Here is a 14,123-nt window from a genome sequence, read left to right as displayed (position 1 = left end):
TGGATTATTCCAGTCTGCCTCCACTTTCTAAAATTAAATGTTAGTATTTTTAATTGCTGGTTTTAACTCTTGCCTAATTGGGCACAAGCTCATGCTGTTATGGATCTCTCCAAGGCAAGAAAGAGGGACTGCATGTGAAGGAGCTAGAGTGGGGTTGCCGGTAGTAACAAAATGGGTTTGTGCCATTCTGGTCCTGTGCATCTTCCATAGATCATCGAATGGCGATGAAAAAGGTCAGGTACTGCTGTCCCCTCGCTACCCCTGCCCAGTTCACATGCACCACCATGTTGCAGAGACTCCAGCTCTTGGAACATGATGCCTCACAGGACTGCCAGTTTAATTCAAAGCAACTCTGAGGTTGCTACTTGTTCATGTTGCAGCTGAATGAGCTTGTAGATGTTGAAGGATATATCTTGTGAGTCACCATCTCAGACTTGCATATTACATATTGCAAATTACAGATTATTATATTTTATTGCTATTCTTTCTTTCTGTTGCTGAAGACGTGAAATAAAACTGGTTCATTCAGAATAACAACTGCAATACAATTTTGCAATAATTGTGAAAAATATAGGCTATCTTTCTATATATTACTTAAAGGTATTACTAAATTTGACCAATGGAAATATGAAAATTGATTTTTTTTTTTTAAACCAAGAAAAAAATGACTGGTGAAATTGTTACAACATTTTTTTCTCTTTGAGTTTCAATGAGAATTTTCTTTTTTTTTATGCAACTATCTCTAGTTGATCCTGTCTTAAAAATAATTTCACATTATGGGAGAAATGCAGCCTATCCTATGCAGTTTGCTATATAGGATACCAAAGAATTCCAGTCTGCAAATTCCAAGTTCAGCTCTTCAGAGTATGATGAGATTTCTCTTCCCACAACAAAGCACTGACCATAGCAACATAGACCCTGGATGAACATTACAGGAAATGTAAACTCAGCACCTACCTGAGGGATTACGGCCTTATCACAGATCGCAGAAATGACGAGGGTGAAGAAGTAGCTACAGATGTGCTCTAGTTTGGAAACAAGCCCCCGAGTACTCCGGCCGCTGTCACCTGGTGTGCAGCAAAAGCACAGCAGGTCTGCTATAACATCTGTGAGTTAAGGTCATCAGCAAGCCAACAGTTCAGATTAAAATTTTAGCCTCAGAAAATGTTTACTTGTTTTTTTCTTAAGATTTTTACCAAGATTTAATTTGCTGTTTCTATTTCATTAGCAGACAAGACCATGGACCTAGATCCATTACCATCACGACAGTGATAAAAACCTGAAATAAGGTCTTTGGTTGCTCCCTACTGCTGCATTTCAGCCTGATGCCTGCAAATGCCATGTAGAAGGGTCCCCAATGGACTCGGCTGGGCTATGACCACTTATCCTTACCAGCCTGCAGAAAGAGTTGCTTTCCAGTGCCAGTGCTGCCTTTTGATAACCTTTCTTGATAACCTTTCTTGATTTTCCAGTGAGACTTTCACACTGCCAAGACAGCCAGTCAAGCTATAGACGCGGCAGTGTTTGTGGTCTAAAGAGGAATGATTGTTTTACAGTGTCATAATGCTTGTACAGTACTGTTGTATTCCAGTGTGACTTCCAATGACCAACTTAATGTGCATACGTGTAACAGCTTCATAACTTCCTAGGGTTTTGCAGTCACTAACATCAACAAGGCAAAGACATTTGTAAGCTCAATAGGTGAACAAGAACATTCAAGCTTTCCTGTTTCACTAGCATATACCTACAAGAACGGGGAGAGAAAACAGAGTAGATGTTAACACAAATCTAATTGCAAAAACTAACCGTCTGAACACCAGCAGGGAAATTCCTGCTGTCAGAGATGAAAGACAAAATATGTCCTAGAAATGCTCTTCATTAACTTTGTGAAAGCCAAACAAAGCTATTATGCAGGTAAGCATGCTGCACAAGCTCCTTACCTCTCTTTCTCAGAAAATGCCGCATATAGTGCAAGACTGAAGCTAGGGACACATAGGTAAAAGTCACAGTATCAAAAAAGCTTCTTTTTTGCTGAACAGATGTGAACCAGATATAATCATACCAACCTTTAATCCAAACAATTCTACTGTAAACCAAAGTCTGCTGTGTCTGGTATCTAGGTTAACCAGATGACAATGTCTTGGCAAATTCTTCAAATCGAGTTCCTAGAAGATATTAGAGTCAATGAGTCTCATGAATGCTCATGGCTGTTCTCTGAAATTCACAGTTTTCTAGCTTTGACCTCTGATCTGAAAAAAAACAGTTTTATAGAAGCCTTACAGATCAACAGGATGGACATGCACTTGATGGTGATTGCACCATAGGTAGTCCCCATTAGCTGGTGGTTTTCATATTGATCTCTCCTCTAAATGGATAACTTTAGTAGTTTCATAGGCAATGAAGCCATCAATATCTGTCAGCTTTTACACCTCTTTGACCTCAGTGTGTGGCAAATATTGCTATCAGTTTTATCTGTTTTGTTCTGTTTGTTTTTAGCTTTTTAGTTAATCTGACTGCAACACACAGCATGGGGTTCAGCGGTTTGAAGAAATGCAGCCAAGGCATTCATGTAACTCCTCTCTGAGACATAAAGGATCGCATTTTGCATAGTTCTCTTCATAATACTAATGATTTACAGGACAACAATCAGTTCTGTCTCCAGTAAAGTAAGTTTACGATGATTTAAATGAGGTATAGCTCTAAAGCATGTTTTTATAAATCTTGTGGTCTTAAGTGCTTGTCAAATAGATGTCAGAGACCACACAGAAGTCTAAAAATACTCATGTAAACCCTTCTTCAAGTGCTTGACATTGATCCATCTATTGTACATCTTCATGCTCAACACAGGTTAAAATAGTGCAGCTCGCTGTGACATTGTAACTAGAGGCTGCTAAGCTGACAGAAATAATTTGTTATGCCGCTTACAACTAATAACACCCCCCCCCCCTTTGCTTTTGGGCAGTTTTTGAAAATACAACTCTCATCCTTTTCACATGTGAACTCTCACTGTTCTTACCGTCTCCTGTAGTCCTTAGACATGGGGTTGAAGCCTACAAACACACTCAAAACTAGAAGGAGAAAGAGGAATGCCTGACTACATAAAAAAGGACCCCAGTGCACTGGAATAGGCAGCTACTCTTTTTTGTTAAGTATAGCTATTATGTGTTAAACGCATCTAAACCCATACTAACTTCTGAGAAGAATCAGCCTACTGATCAAAGAAGCTCAAACTGGCAAAACACAGCAGTCCCACCAAGTGCTACAAGAAGCCTCCATTTCTGCTGGTGTGCCAGACTGCTCAGTAGCGGTTTGATCCCGGAAACTCACTCCTCTGGGCCGATCTTTTTCCTCTGGTTCTTTTTCCTTGCTTTCTCTCCCCTACGGCATTTCTCTGTTCTGCATTTCCACTTTGCCAACTCACGCCTAACAAAGGTTACCCCTCACAAAGTAACATCATATGGAATGAAATAATGTGGAACTAGCAATTCTTCAAAACCACGTAACTGTGTCTTATCTATTAAGAATCTTGGAGCTATTTAGAGAGATGCAAGAAATAAGAAGAAAATCTCCAGCCCATCTAGCCATCCTAAGGCAGAATCCATTCTGAAATGTATTCTCTGCTGTAGAAGCCATACGCAACCTGCTCCAGTCTTAGCTACGCTTACCATTGGAAGGTTTCTACACTGTAATGTTTTGAAAGTGAGGATTGCTCATTACTTCATGCTCCCTTTGCTATTTAATTCTTATCACTGCTGGTCTTATTCCCTTAGCCATAGGCACTGTTATAATAAAATAAACAATGATTGTAAAAGGCTATAATTCTGATCTATACAACTAAAAAGGAATAATTATCAATAGCATACATACATAAAAATAAATGCTTTATCTCATAAAAAGATTTCATGCTGTCAGTTAGTTAAGTGTATCTGAAGGACAGAAAGGACAGCAATTTTTTGCACCTACTTTTTTTTTCCCCTCTTTGTCAACAGGGAAAAGCAGATACCAGTAGAATATGATTTATCCAGTACTAAAATTCACCCTCTTACTAACTTCAGATAAGGTCTAGTCAGCATTCCTTACACTAGGCACCTGATATTGGTAGTTAAATTTAGAAAAGAAGAATTTCATCCTGATAACCTTCTACATCCAGTGAGAAATCTACAGCAAAACCACCTCCTACACTCATATCCAAACTATCAAGCTCACCTTCTGCTCTTTCAGAAGGGAGACAACAGCCTGTTTCAAGTTATAAAACAGTAGAAAATTGTGTTTGATGCTCTACATCTGTAATTCATTCCCTTCTGCTATGGAAGGTGCTCATCTTTCTCAGGTGCAGTCAATGGAAATTTTGCTGTTTACAGCAGCAGGGTCAGCAGGAGCTCAGCTCCGTGGAACAGCTGTAGCGTAGACACAGGCACCGTGACAAAGCCCACTTCAGAACAAAGGTCTTGGTGTCTGTGCAACCAGGAAAAATACCTCAGCACTTGTCTGAAGTGTGGCCATGAGCTGGAAACTATTCATAGCCTCTTTAAGCTTTTTAATCTAGGAAGCAGCAGAATTTACAAGTCACTGCTTGTTTCTGGAGGCACATGCTTGCCTTAGCTTGAGGTTGGCTTTTGTCTGTGACATTGCACCTCCAGCATCTTTCAAAGGGAAAAATTACCATCTGGCATGTATGTGAGGGTAATTCAGTGATGGCTGTGAACGTCCTGGCACATGCCTGTCATCATTGACTGAAGGGATTCTTGTACCTACTCACAAGCAATGGGTCTTGGCCATGCTAAATGCTAGAGATACTAGAGTAGATGGATTTCCATTCCCATCCTGAATAGCAGTTCGTCTGTGGCTGGGAGTTCATAAGTTAATAGAGGAGTTTAGTCTCCAGAGATGCTCTGTACCCAACCACTACTTTCATAGAAAAAGGAATCATCTGTGAATAGTCCTGGATATGCAACTACAAGAAAAACAAGACAAAGCAAAATTCCAATCAGAAGGAACAAGAAAACTGATAAAACTAAGTGAAAAAAACAGAGATTTAAATTATTTCAAATAGTTGCATTTGTGTGAGACAGTAGTAACAATGTGAGAGGGCATGAAGAAGAATAAAATTGCACTTATCACAGAAACAGTTTAAAAAAAAAACCCCAAACTTAAAGGAAGTAAGAAAAAAAAAGAAAATAAATCATAACTGAGAGGCTACCAAGTAGCCCTTTTAGGTTTAAGATAAACTGAATTGTTGAAAAAGGAATACTTGCTTTTTAAAACAAAGTTAATAGTACCTCAAATATACAAACATTACCAATATTTTATTAAATTTGACAATATATGTTCCTTCCTCTGTCAAACATAGCAGAATTTGCAAGTGTTTTCACACTTCCTTGGTGTGTCTCAGAGCTACAATTGGGAGTGTTTTTCTGGAGAAGTCTGCTTTCGTGAACTTAACCCTGCCCTTTCCTCCTGGACAAGGAAAGAGGAAAATTACCAACAAAGCTCCTGGCTTTGGCTGCAGCAGTTAAGGTTGTATCCTTTCCTGGGTTCTGGTGAGCCTTCAGAGAATCAAGATACCCAAATGTGCCTATAGATAAAAAGAAGGGGAAAAAAACCACCACCAACAAAAAAAAAGAACCCAAAAAACCCAACCCCCAAAACCTGGCTTGCTATTTTTCTTCTTCTATTACATTTTCTGATCTTGGACACTGAAGTCATGATTCATGAGAAGAAACCAATTGTTCCTATTACCTTCATCTTCTGTGAAGGGTGTAGTACACTTACTCCAGTTACTGACTGAGGAGAGAAAAATATATTTATGGCAAACTGATAAATGTTAAAGAAAAAATCATCACATGGTTTAAACATGGGAATCTCTACTAGCTGTCCAAGAGTAATTGGTTTTGGATGTTACTTACCTTTTTTTCGTAGAGGTCCACGTTTCCACTTCTATGAAATTGCTCTAGACTTACCTGTATACAAATGAGAGCAAAATTTATTCATCTGCTTAGCCAAATTTCACCACTACGTAGGAGTAACATTGTGAAAAGTAGAAAACCAATACTGTACAACCATATCTTCATCATCAATCAGTAAAATATTGCATGTCTTCTTCTGAAAATGTATTTGGTGACAAACAAACCATATATTATTTTTAGAATCTTTCATATGGTCTTAATTGCTTTAAATTACTGCTGAATCCAAATTAATGGATGAAATAGGTATGTTGTATATCTCACTCTCCAAAACTGCCTCCTGCCAGAAGGTTCTGCCCCACCTCTCATTTTATTCCAGGGAAAATTTATATCAAGTATATTATACAGGGTCTGGCCCACGACTGCTTTGCAGTCACAAGTGTTCTTTTTCTATCCTTCACACCCATGAGGTACAATCACACTCCAGCCCAGAGCCATGTGGCCACGCTGATCCAGTGCTGAGACCAAGCTCACAAGACCTGCTGAAAAATAAGGTGTATTAGCTGATTTTGCAGTATCACGGTGATGTGTCCTTTTGGGAAGAACCTATTTGAATCAATACCTGAACATACATGCTCCTCTTTGCAGAAATGCGGATGGATACATAACTCAGGGAGGTCTGGAAACATCCAAGGGATCTTAGAAGCCATGGTCATAGCTGTTTAACTGTTATATGGACCTCACAGGAGTTCATACAGATTTCTGAACTAATCCTTCTTTCAGTAAAGTCAACAGCAAAATTGTCATTAATTCCACAGCAACTGAACAAAATCACTACATGCAAAATTTGTCTTTTTTTTTTCTTTTTTAAATAATGCAGTTAAAGCGTTATCAGCTCTTTCACGAACCTCATGTTAATTAAGCTCTAGCATTATCACCTCTGGTTGCCAGTATTATGAACTTCTGTTTGAAAAAAAGTTACTGGCTTTTAGAGCTGTAAAGCAGAAAACCTGACTACTAACTGCCCAACCCTATAGACTTAAGGACTCCACATTTATTATTTTTTTGAATGCCATCATTCTAAAGCTAAGCTCATAAACGCTGAGTGCCTGGCATTGCTGCCACTGAGAGGGGAAAATTCAGATGACTGAGAAAATCCAGCTATTTCTGTCCTGAATTTACAGAAAGCGTGTGGATCAGTTGTATGCTTCTTCCCTTCCACAATGGACCATAGCAGAGCAGGTTTACAACTGCTGGAAAGGGTCATTGCATGTTCAACATATAGGTCAACATACAGGTTTGAGGATCAGACAGAACTGAATGTTCCTTTTTAAAAAGATTTTAACATAAAACTTACTACAGCATGTAAAAGCTGCAAACTGTGGTACAAACCTTTTCTTTGCATCAGTGTAATTACCAGGGATTTTTTTTTTATGTAGAAGGCTCTTTTTTTCTGAGTGTTGGACTTACATACCAATAACTATAAGCGTATTTTAAAGCATATTTTAGTGCTTGATAGTCATCATAAATCAGGTAGTTATACTTGTAATAATTTCTGTGAGTAGGTGTTCATGTGCGTGAGAAGATATGCAAAATTGGAAGGTGAGATGAGCCATGATGAACATTAAAGGTCCAGAAGCAGATCGATAGCTGGTGTAAATTGTCAGGGCTTCATTGATTTCAATGGCCCTATGATAAATACTAATTCAGGTGGTGCTAAAAAAAAATGTCATCAGCTGAGCATCTGGTCAATAACACCGGAGAATGTAGAATGAGGCATCGGTGTTACCTCCACGCTGAGCACTTGCATTTACCTTTCAATTGGCTCTGCATGGTGCAAGAAGGTAAAATTCCTTGTTTATTCATGTTTTTTGAAATCTCCGCTATTGGCTGGAGTAGTGCATGTGGGTACGCATATGGAGAGAAAGACGCGTATATATACAAGAAGGCATTTTCTGTGACAAATACTTACACGGCTTTTACTGCTGTGATGGTACTTTTATCTTCAATTGAAAAAAAAAAAAAAACATTTCAAGATACTGTATGAAAATTACTTGAACAAACTTGTTGCATTTCTGTGAGGTTTTTCATTCATCCCAATAGCAAGGGAAACTAAACTCAGAATAGGCTTTAATCTGCTATTTACATACAATACTTAAATTCCTTTTAGAAACTAAAGCTTATCACAGAAATGATAGTTTCCCATGTGTATGAATTACTGAGAATTATAATAGCAACAAAAAGGAATGAAGCCAGGTTGCACATAAAAATCTAGACTTCCTAGGTGATTCTCAACATTTTTTCCTAAACATTTTCCACCAGATAAAGTTCATTACCTTGTTCTAACCATTTCCCATTTCACAAAGTTAAGTTTTTACTGATTCTGTAAATAAGAAATCAATTATACAATAGCATTACCAGAACCTAAGAGAAAAGGGACTTTGTGCATGGCTGGTGGTTAACTCATTGATTCTGCTGCATGGGTCTCTTGAACGCCTTATCAAATGCCTCTAATTTCTGGTCTGCATACAAATGTATTGATGTGCCGGAATTAAATCAAATTAGAATGTTTAGAGTAAAAGCCCGTTCGCCGTATTTCAAATTGTTCATATTTATTTGGAGGCCTCAGAAGGACATCTTAATCTTATAGTGTTATTATTTCAAAGAGAAAAAGAGATTTTTAATGTTATTTGGAGAAAGTCCCTTAGCTTACAGACTGAAAAAAAAGCAGAACTGCTCCAACAGATATTTTGACAAGAGCTTTGAATGAAAAATAACAAAACCTCTGCAGGGAATTTCCCATTAATCTAATTTATTTGGGAGCACATTTTCACAATAATAATTAAATTATCTAGTGTTCGCTTACATTAAAAAGCGATCATCTGTAACAGTTCATTACTAGAAAAAGGCGGGGGGGAAGGCCAATATTTTAAACTAACACCACAGGAAAAAACCAACAACTTACAAACATTAAAGGAATGCCATGATGTTTGACGACTTCCTATGAATTCAGCTGTTTCATCTATTAGTGAAGTTGGCAACAGAAATTCCAACATTTTCTGTGCAGTGGTGTCTTTAAATCTGTAACATGTTTATTTGTTAGACCTCTATTCATCCGGTTTTCAGGGTGTTTCAATAACCAAAATATCCAATAACTAAAGTCTTGTGACATAGGAATCCATGTTTAGTACAGACAATGAAAACAACAACTGCATTTTCCTTCCTATGGCACGTTATATTCAGGTAGTTCACCCATGCCCCGCAAGGCTTCAGTGGGTGGAGAATACCACGTGTAACCAACTGAGATACCACTGAGCAAAATGCGGTTTTATCTGCTTTATTTCTCCTAGAAATGTCAGCACAGCACATTATATTGCCTGTAATTTTAATAGATAAACGAGACAATGATTCCATTGTTATTTTTTTCTCAAAATGGTAGAATACACTTTCTTAAAAAGGTCTGCAAACATATTTACAAAAGTGTGAAAGCAGTAAGTGCAGGCTTTTTATATTCTTACTGAACTTCCAAAGACTGACTGATACCCTAATTTTATTGGAAATCTGGCCCAAGGATGATACAAGAAATGAAATATCACACTCAGTTTTGCCTTCTTGTAGGCTACCGTGGAAAACAAATCAAACAGGTAAATATTTTAAAAAGAACAAACTTATATTCCATGAAGCATAATGAAGATATTCCAAAACCATCGCCTGTATTTTTATTTTGTTTCAGCTTTAAAACAGCTCTTGGTCTTTCTTAATGTTGTGTTAAAAAGTGGGACACCATCTTACTTTTGGAAAGCCAGCTGCTGTGATTTAAAGTAGCCACTAAAATATCAATCACAGTATCTGCATCACAGGAATGGACTTTTTTTTCTTTTTTCCCAACAGGAGTGATAAAATTTGTGGTGTTGTCTTCATCTTTCACATTTTAAATACTGTTGGCTGACAGAAATAAAGTGTAGTGTCATGCTTGGTTTACCTAAATCATTTATTTTGTAACTAATAAAAGTAAACAATTACCAGATACTGTATATATATAGATATATAGATATATGGCCACAAATAAACTATAGTAGAAAGTTATTTTGGTTTTGATAAAGTTAAGAAAAGCACATAAAATCATATTTCATGAATATCTTGTTTTATGGCCATCAATATTTTTGTATTTTTTTGTTTTGTTTCATCAACATAGCAAAATACAATCTTCCTATTAAACAATAATTATCAGATGGCAGACAATTCTTTTTATTGGTTTACATTGGCAGGTCACAGTCTAAAAGCACAACCACATCAGGCAGAAATTGCACACAGACCGCCCTGGATTTTGAAGACTATTTTTTTATGCTTCTACCGAAAGAGCTTAATTTAAAACTGGGGACTGTAACATGCCCTAATTAAAGATATAGATTTTTTTTTTTTTAAATAGCTAAATAAAATGACTGAAATTGCAGTACTTTATTTTGCTTTCAGCTTCAGTTTTAACGTTTGTGCTTGATGTTAGCAAACACGCTTTGAACTTCTAGAGATCCTTTATGAAAATTCAATCACCCAAATAAAACCCAGGTGATTTTTTTCCTGTCATGGAATACTGCAGATTTATTTCAATTAGGCCTGTTCCTTGGCTTTTTTTTTTGGTGTTGATACTTGCATTTTTAACTTATTCCTGAAAACTGGGGGAGACTTGCGTGTAATACTATGACACCATGCTATCACAATGTCAGTATCTCTGTAAGAAATGGTTGTAGGTGGGACTGGCCCATAAATATGCAGTTGTATTAGTTGTAGAAGGCATGTTCATGTCTTCAAAAACCAGACTGGTCTTAAGATATTACTCTTTATTTGAGACAGTTACCATTACTTCATTAAAAAATGACAAAACAGCAATAAACATTTTAGCTCTTTAATGAGCAAAGATCAGGTCTCTTAGCATTGGAATAATATTCGTTATCCAGATTATCTTTATTTCACTCAGTGACCAGTAATATGGCCAAGAAGTACAAAGTAATTTTCCATCAAGTAGTATACAATTTTTGTGTGTAATAAGCTTTCATTCTTGAAAAAGAGTAACTGAAAAGAAATGTTTCTGTTACTGCAGTTAGTTTGTCAGAGAAAGTTCTTCACATTATCTTACAAACTATCAAAATTGCTAGTAATTTGAAAAAATGTAAAAAAAAAATCACATAACTTTAGTCTAATAGAAATATAGTACAGGTAAGAGAGAAAGTATTTATCAGGGATGTGCTCTTAAGTCCATCTCAATTATTTCTTTTATATAAATGTACATCTGATTACATATACAAACAATTTGAAAGGACCATGGTATGTAATTACTGGAAAGCAACAGGGGAATGAAAAATTTCTTGTGATTTTAGAGCATTCATTTCAAATCACACAAACATACGTAGTATTCAGATTTTATGATTTCCAGTTGTTGGCTCTCTCCCCATTCTTACATACCCTCTTTTTCTACACTGTTGCCATCTGGTCTAGAGAATTCATTTGCATGGCAAAGCTGATGTACAGCAAAAAGGGAATTAACTTTATATTAAAGTATTATAAGTAAACTTTGTAACATGCAACATGAGTTTAAACAATAAACTGAAAAGTGTAATCAGAGCAGTAATATTGGGGCATTTTTATATTGCAAAATATCATTGCAATTAAATTTTTGGACACACTTTACCTTACCAATTTGAACTAAATATATCGTAACTAAATCACAGCAAATTATAAATCCTTCATCATAGGAGAATCCATTAAAGTTATAGGCATGTTAAAGTTAGAAATTATTTAGGTGGAAAGGAAAAAAAACATTAATAATACAGATTTTTTTGTCTGGGATTCGTATCAGCGAGGGTTCACCACTGTATACATAGAATGCCATAAATACCTTTAAGAACTGTTGCAATTCCTCCTACTTCTGAAGCTACCATGAATTATTTTACTGTAATTACTTTTGCCCCTTTAAAAAACTTCTTTAGGTTGTGCCAATTGATGGAGAAAGCTTCTATTAAAAACTCCAATGGGATGAGAAGAATTTTAATTACGGCTTAATCAGCAGCACAGCCACCAAGCATATAAATTATCATGCACATCGTGCTAAAAATATCCAGTTTCCTTTATTCCCACAACTTTTATACTGACAGCACTTATGTGATAATGTTGTACCTGCCAGGCTGTAAAACTTCTCTGACTGGCAGGTTTCAGCATGGGCCCCTTTCTAAGGCCTTAACAGCATTGGTGCTTTGTGTACTTATTCAAATATGTAAATATGGTCTACACAAGAAAACAGGTCCAAATAAAAATTGGTGAAAATTATCTGACATTCCATTAGTGTGTCCCTTGTGCATATTTATAGGTTTTTAAAATTTTCAGTCATAGTTCTCTCCTGTTTGTGTTGCACATGCCTAATTCCATTATGTAACTTAAATCTTCAAAAAATTAATACTTGAATGTGAATGAAAAAGTATCATTCAGGACAACTGCTTCAAGCAATTGCAAACAGTTGGGTTTTTTGTTTTTTTCTTTTGTTTTGTTTGTTTGTTTAAGTTCATTTGATATATGTACAATTCATTTTTTTCAAAACCCCAAAAGTTCTTGATATGTATATTCACATAATATTCCTCCATATTTAAATAGTAAGAGTCTTGTAGGTTGAAAGCCAAGTAATCTTCAGTAACATCACCTACTGTAATCCATCAAAAAATAAAGTTTGTTTCGTCTTGTCTGGCTATACCCTGGTTGTTGAGTGTGAATGGGGGTGGGGATGAGGATGGGGCAGAGTATTGTTCTGTCCTCCAGTAAATGTATTGAATGTGTGTAGGGGTTGAATCCCTGGTATAGTGTTGGGGATCATTGTGATGGTGTTGGGTGTCATCAAGGGAATATCGTCAGGAGACCTTCTCATAGCTAGCGTGTAGTCTGGGGGACAGGCGGTCCTAAGAACCACCTCATGTGGATGGATGGACTCACATTCATGATCCAAGTCAGTGTGCTTCATTTGGAGGGACATTATCTCCTCTTCTTGTGCATGGGTGAGATCATTGGTAGTAGTACGTTGTGGGCTACATCTCCTGTGAACATCATGTCTCCGCTTGTCTTTTTTGTAGTACAACGCTGCAAAGGCCAAAATGTTCAGGAACAGCAAAGATGCACCAACTGCAATAGTAACACTCAATTCTGTTGAATAGTCCCTTTGATCCACTGAAAACGGGCTTGGTTGTTGTTTAGGATCGTCTTGTTTGGCTGTAGGAAAGGCTGAAGTAACAGAAACAGAATTTTTCCTTGTTGGTCTGAAAGTATTATCAGTTGATGGCACTTTAGTTGTGGTAGAGGTATACTGTGAAATGTCGTTAAGATTGTGCAGATGAGGTACCAGTTCCAACCAAAGGTTCACTTTATTGGCCCTATAATGTTCTTTAACTCGTGGTTTTAATCCAATGTGAAGATACAGTTGGTCTTTCTGAGAATATCTGGTCCATGCTACTTCTTCAAAACGATTTGGTTTTGTATGGATGAATTTTGTATCTTGCGGCACTGGTTGATTTGGGTCACTAAAAAAAAAAAAAATCTCCAATGTTACAAAGTATTTCGAAAGGAATTATAAAATTAACATAATTAGGATTTTATACTTAATGTTTGAGTCTGCCTTTGGACAGAGCAGAATGCTATTTCCTAAAATTAGAGGCCTTAATAATCTTGATTAGAAACAGCATTATGCAAACTATCCCTTCTTTTACATAGACTTCAGTGACTTCCCTAGTTCCCCAAAATGCTAGTGTCTCTCACACTGAAATCTTTTGCTGCTGTGGACAGATTGCCAGCAATGTGGTAATGTGGACAAATGTCTATGAGAGACCAGTGTGAGAGGACATTAAGCTTTGCTTTTCTTTTTTTAGTAACATAAAGCTCGTAAAGCTTAGCATCTCAGTTCATATGCAGTATCTGTGGCCTTCCAGAGGTGAAAGACCATGGCAGGGCATAACTCAATGTAACGCATAGCGACTTGGAGTCCAGTGGCCGAAGGTAGAAAAGTGTTTTGAACTACTGGTGAAAGAAAAATTAATGAAAATGACAAAAATTTTCAAGTTTAAAGTCACGTATTTTATGGTCAGAATTGTCAATTTAAAACAAAATACATTATTAAAATAAGCTGTATTATTTTTGATGCAATATTTATGTAATTTTCTGTCTCATGGGATGACAATATTATCAGTG

At 36.7% G+C, this 14,123-nt stretch overlaps 1 protein-coding gene across 9 annotated transcripts in view; it reads right to left on the bottom strand.

The window, feature by feature from the left end:
* Positions 1-12,636: 12,636 nt before the first annotated feature.
* NLGN1 (neuroligin 1) overlaps positions 12,637-14,123 on the bottom strand; it is a 315,375-nt gene continuing 313,888 nt past the window's right edge. For all 9 annotated transcript variants that reach the window (XM_075716215.1, XM_075716217.1, XM_075716208.1 and 6 more), the window contains one exon: positions 12,637-13,459. In XM_075716215.1, coding sequence (XP_075572330.1) covers positions 12,637-13,459 — 823 coding nt within the window. The remainder of the gene's footprint in view (positions 13,460-14,123) is intronic.

The sequence above is a fragment of the Pelecanus crispus genome, chromosome 9, assembly GCF_030463565.1.
Source record: "Pelecanus crispus isolate bPelCri1 chromosome 9, bPelCri1.pri, whole genome shotgun sequence".
NCBI lineage: Eukaryota > Metazoa > Chordata > Aves > Pelecaniformes > Pelecanidae > Pelecanus > Pelecanus crispus.
The sequence above is the reverse complement of the archived record's forward strand: the minus strand, read 5'-3'. Positions and strand labels throughout refer to the sequence as shown.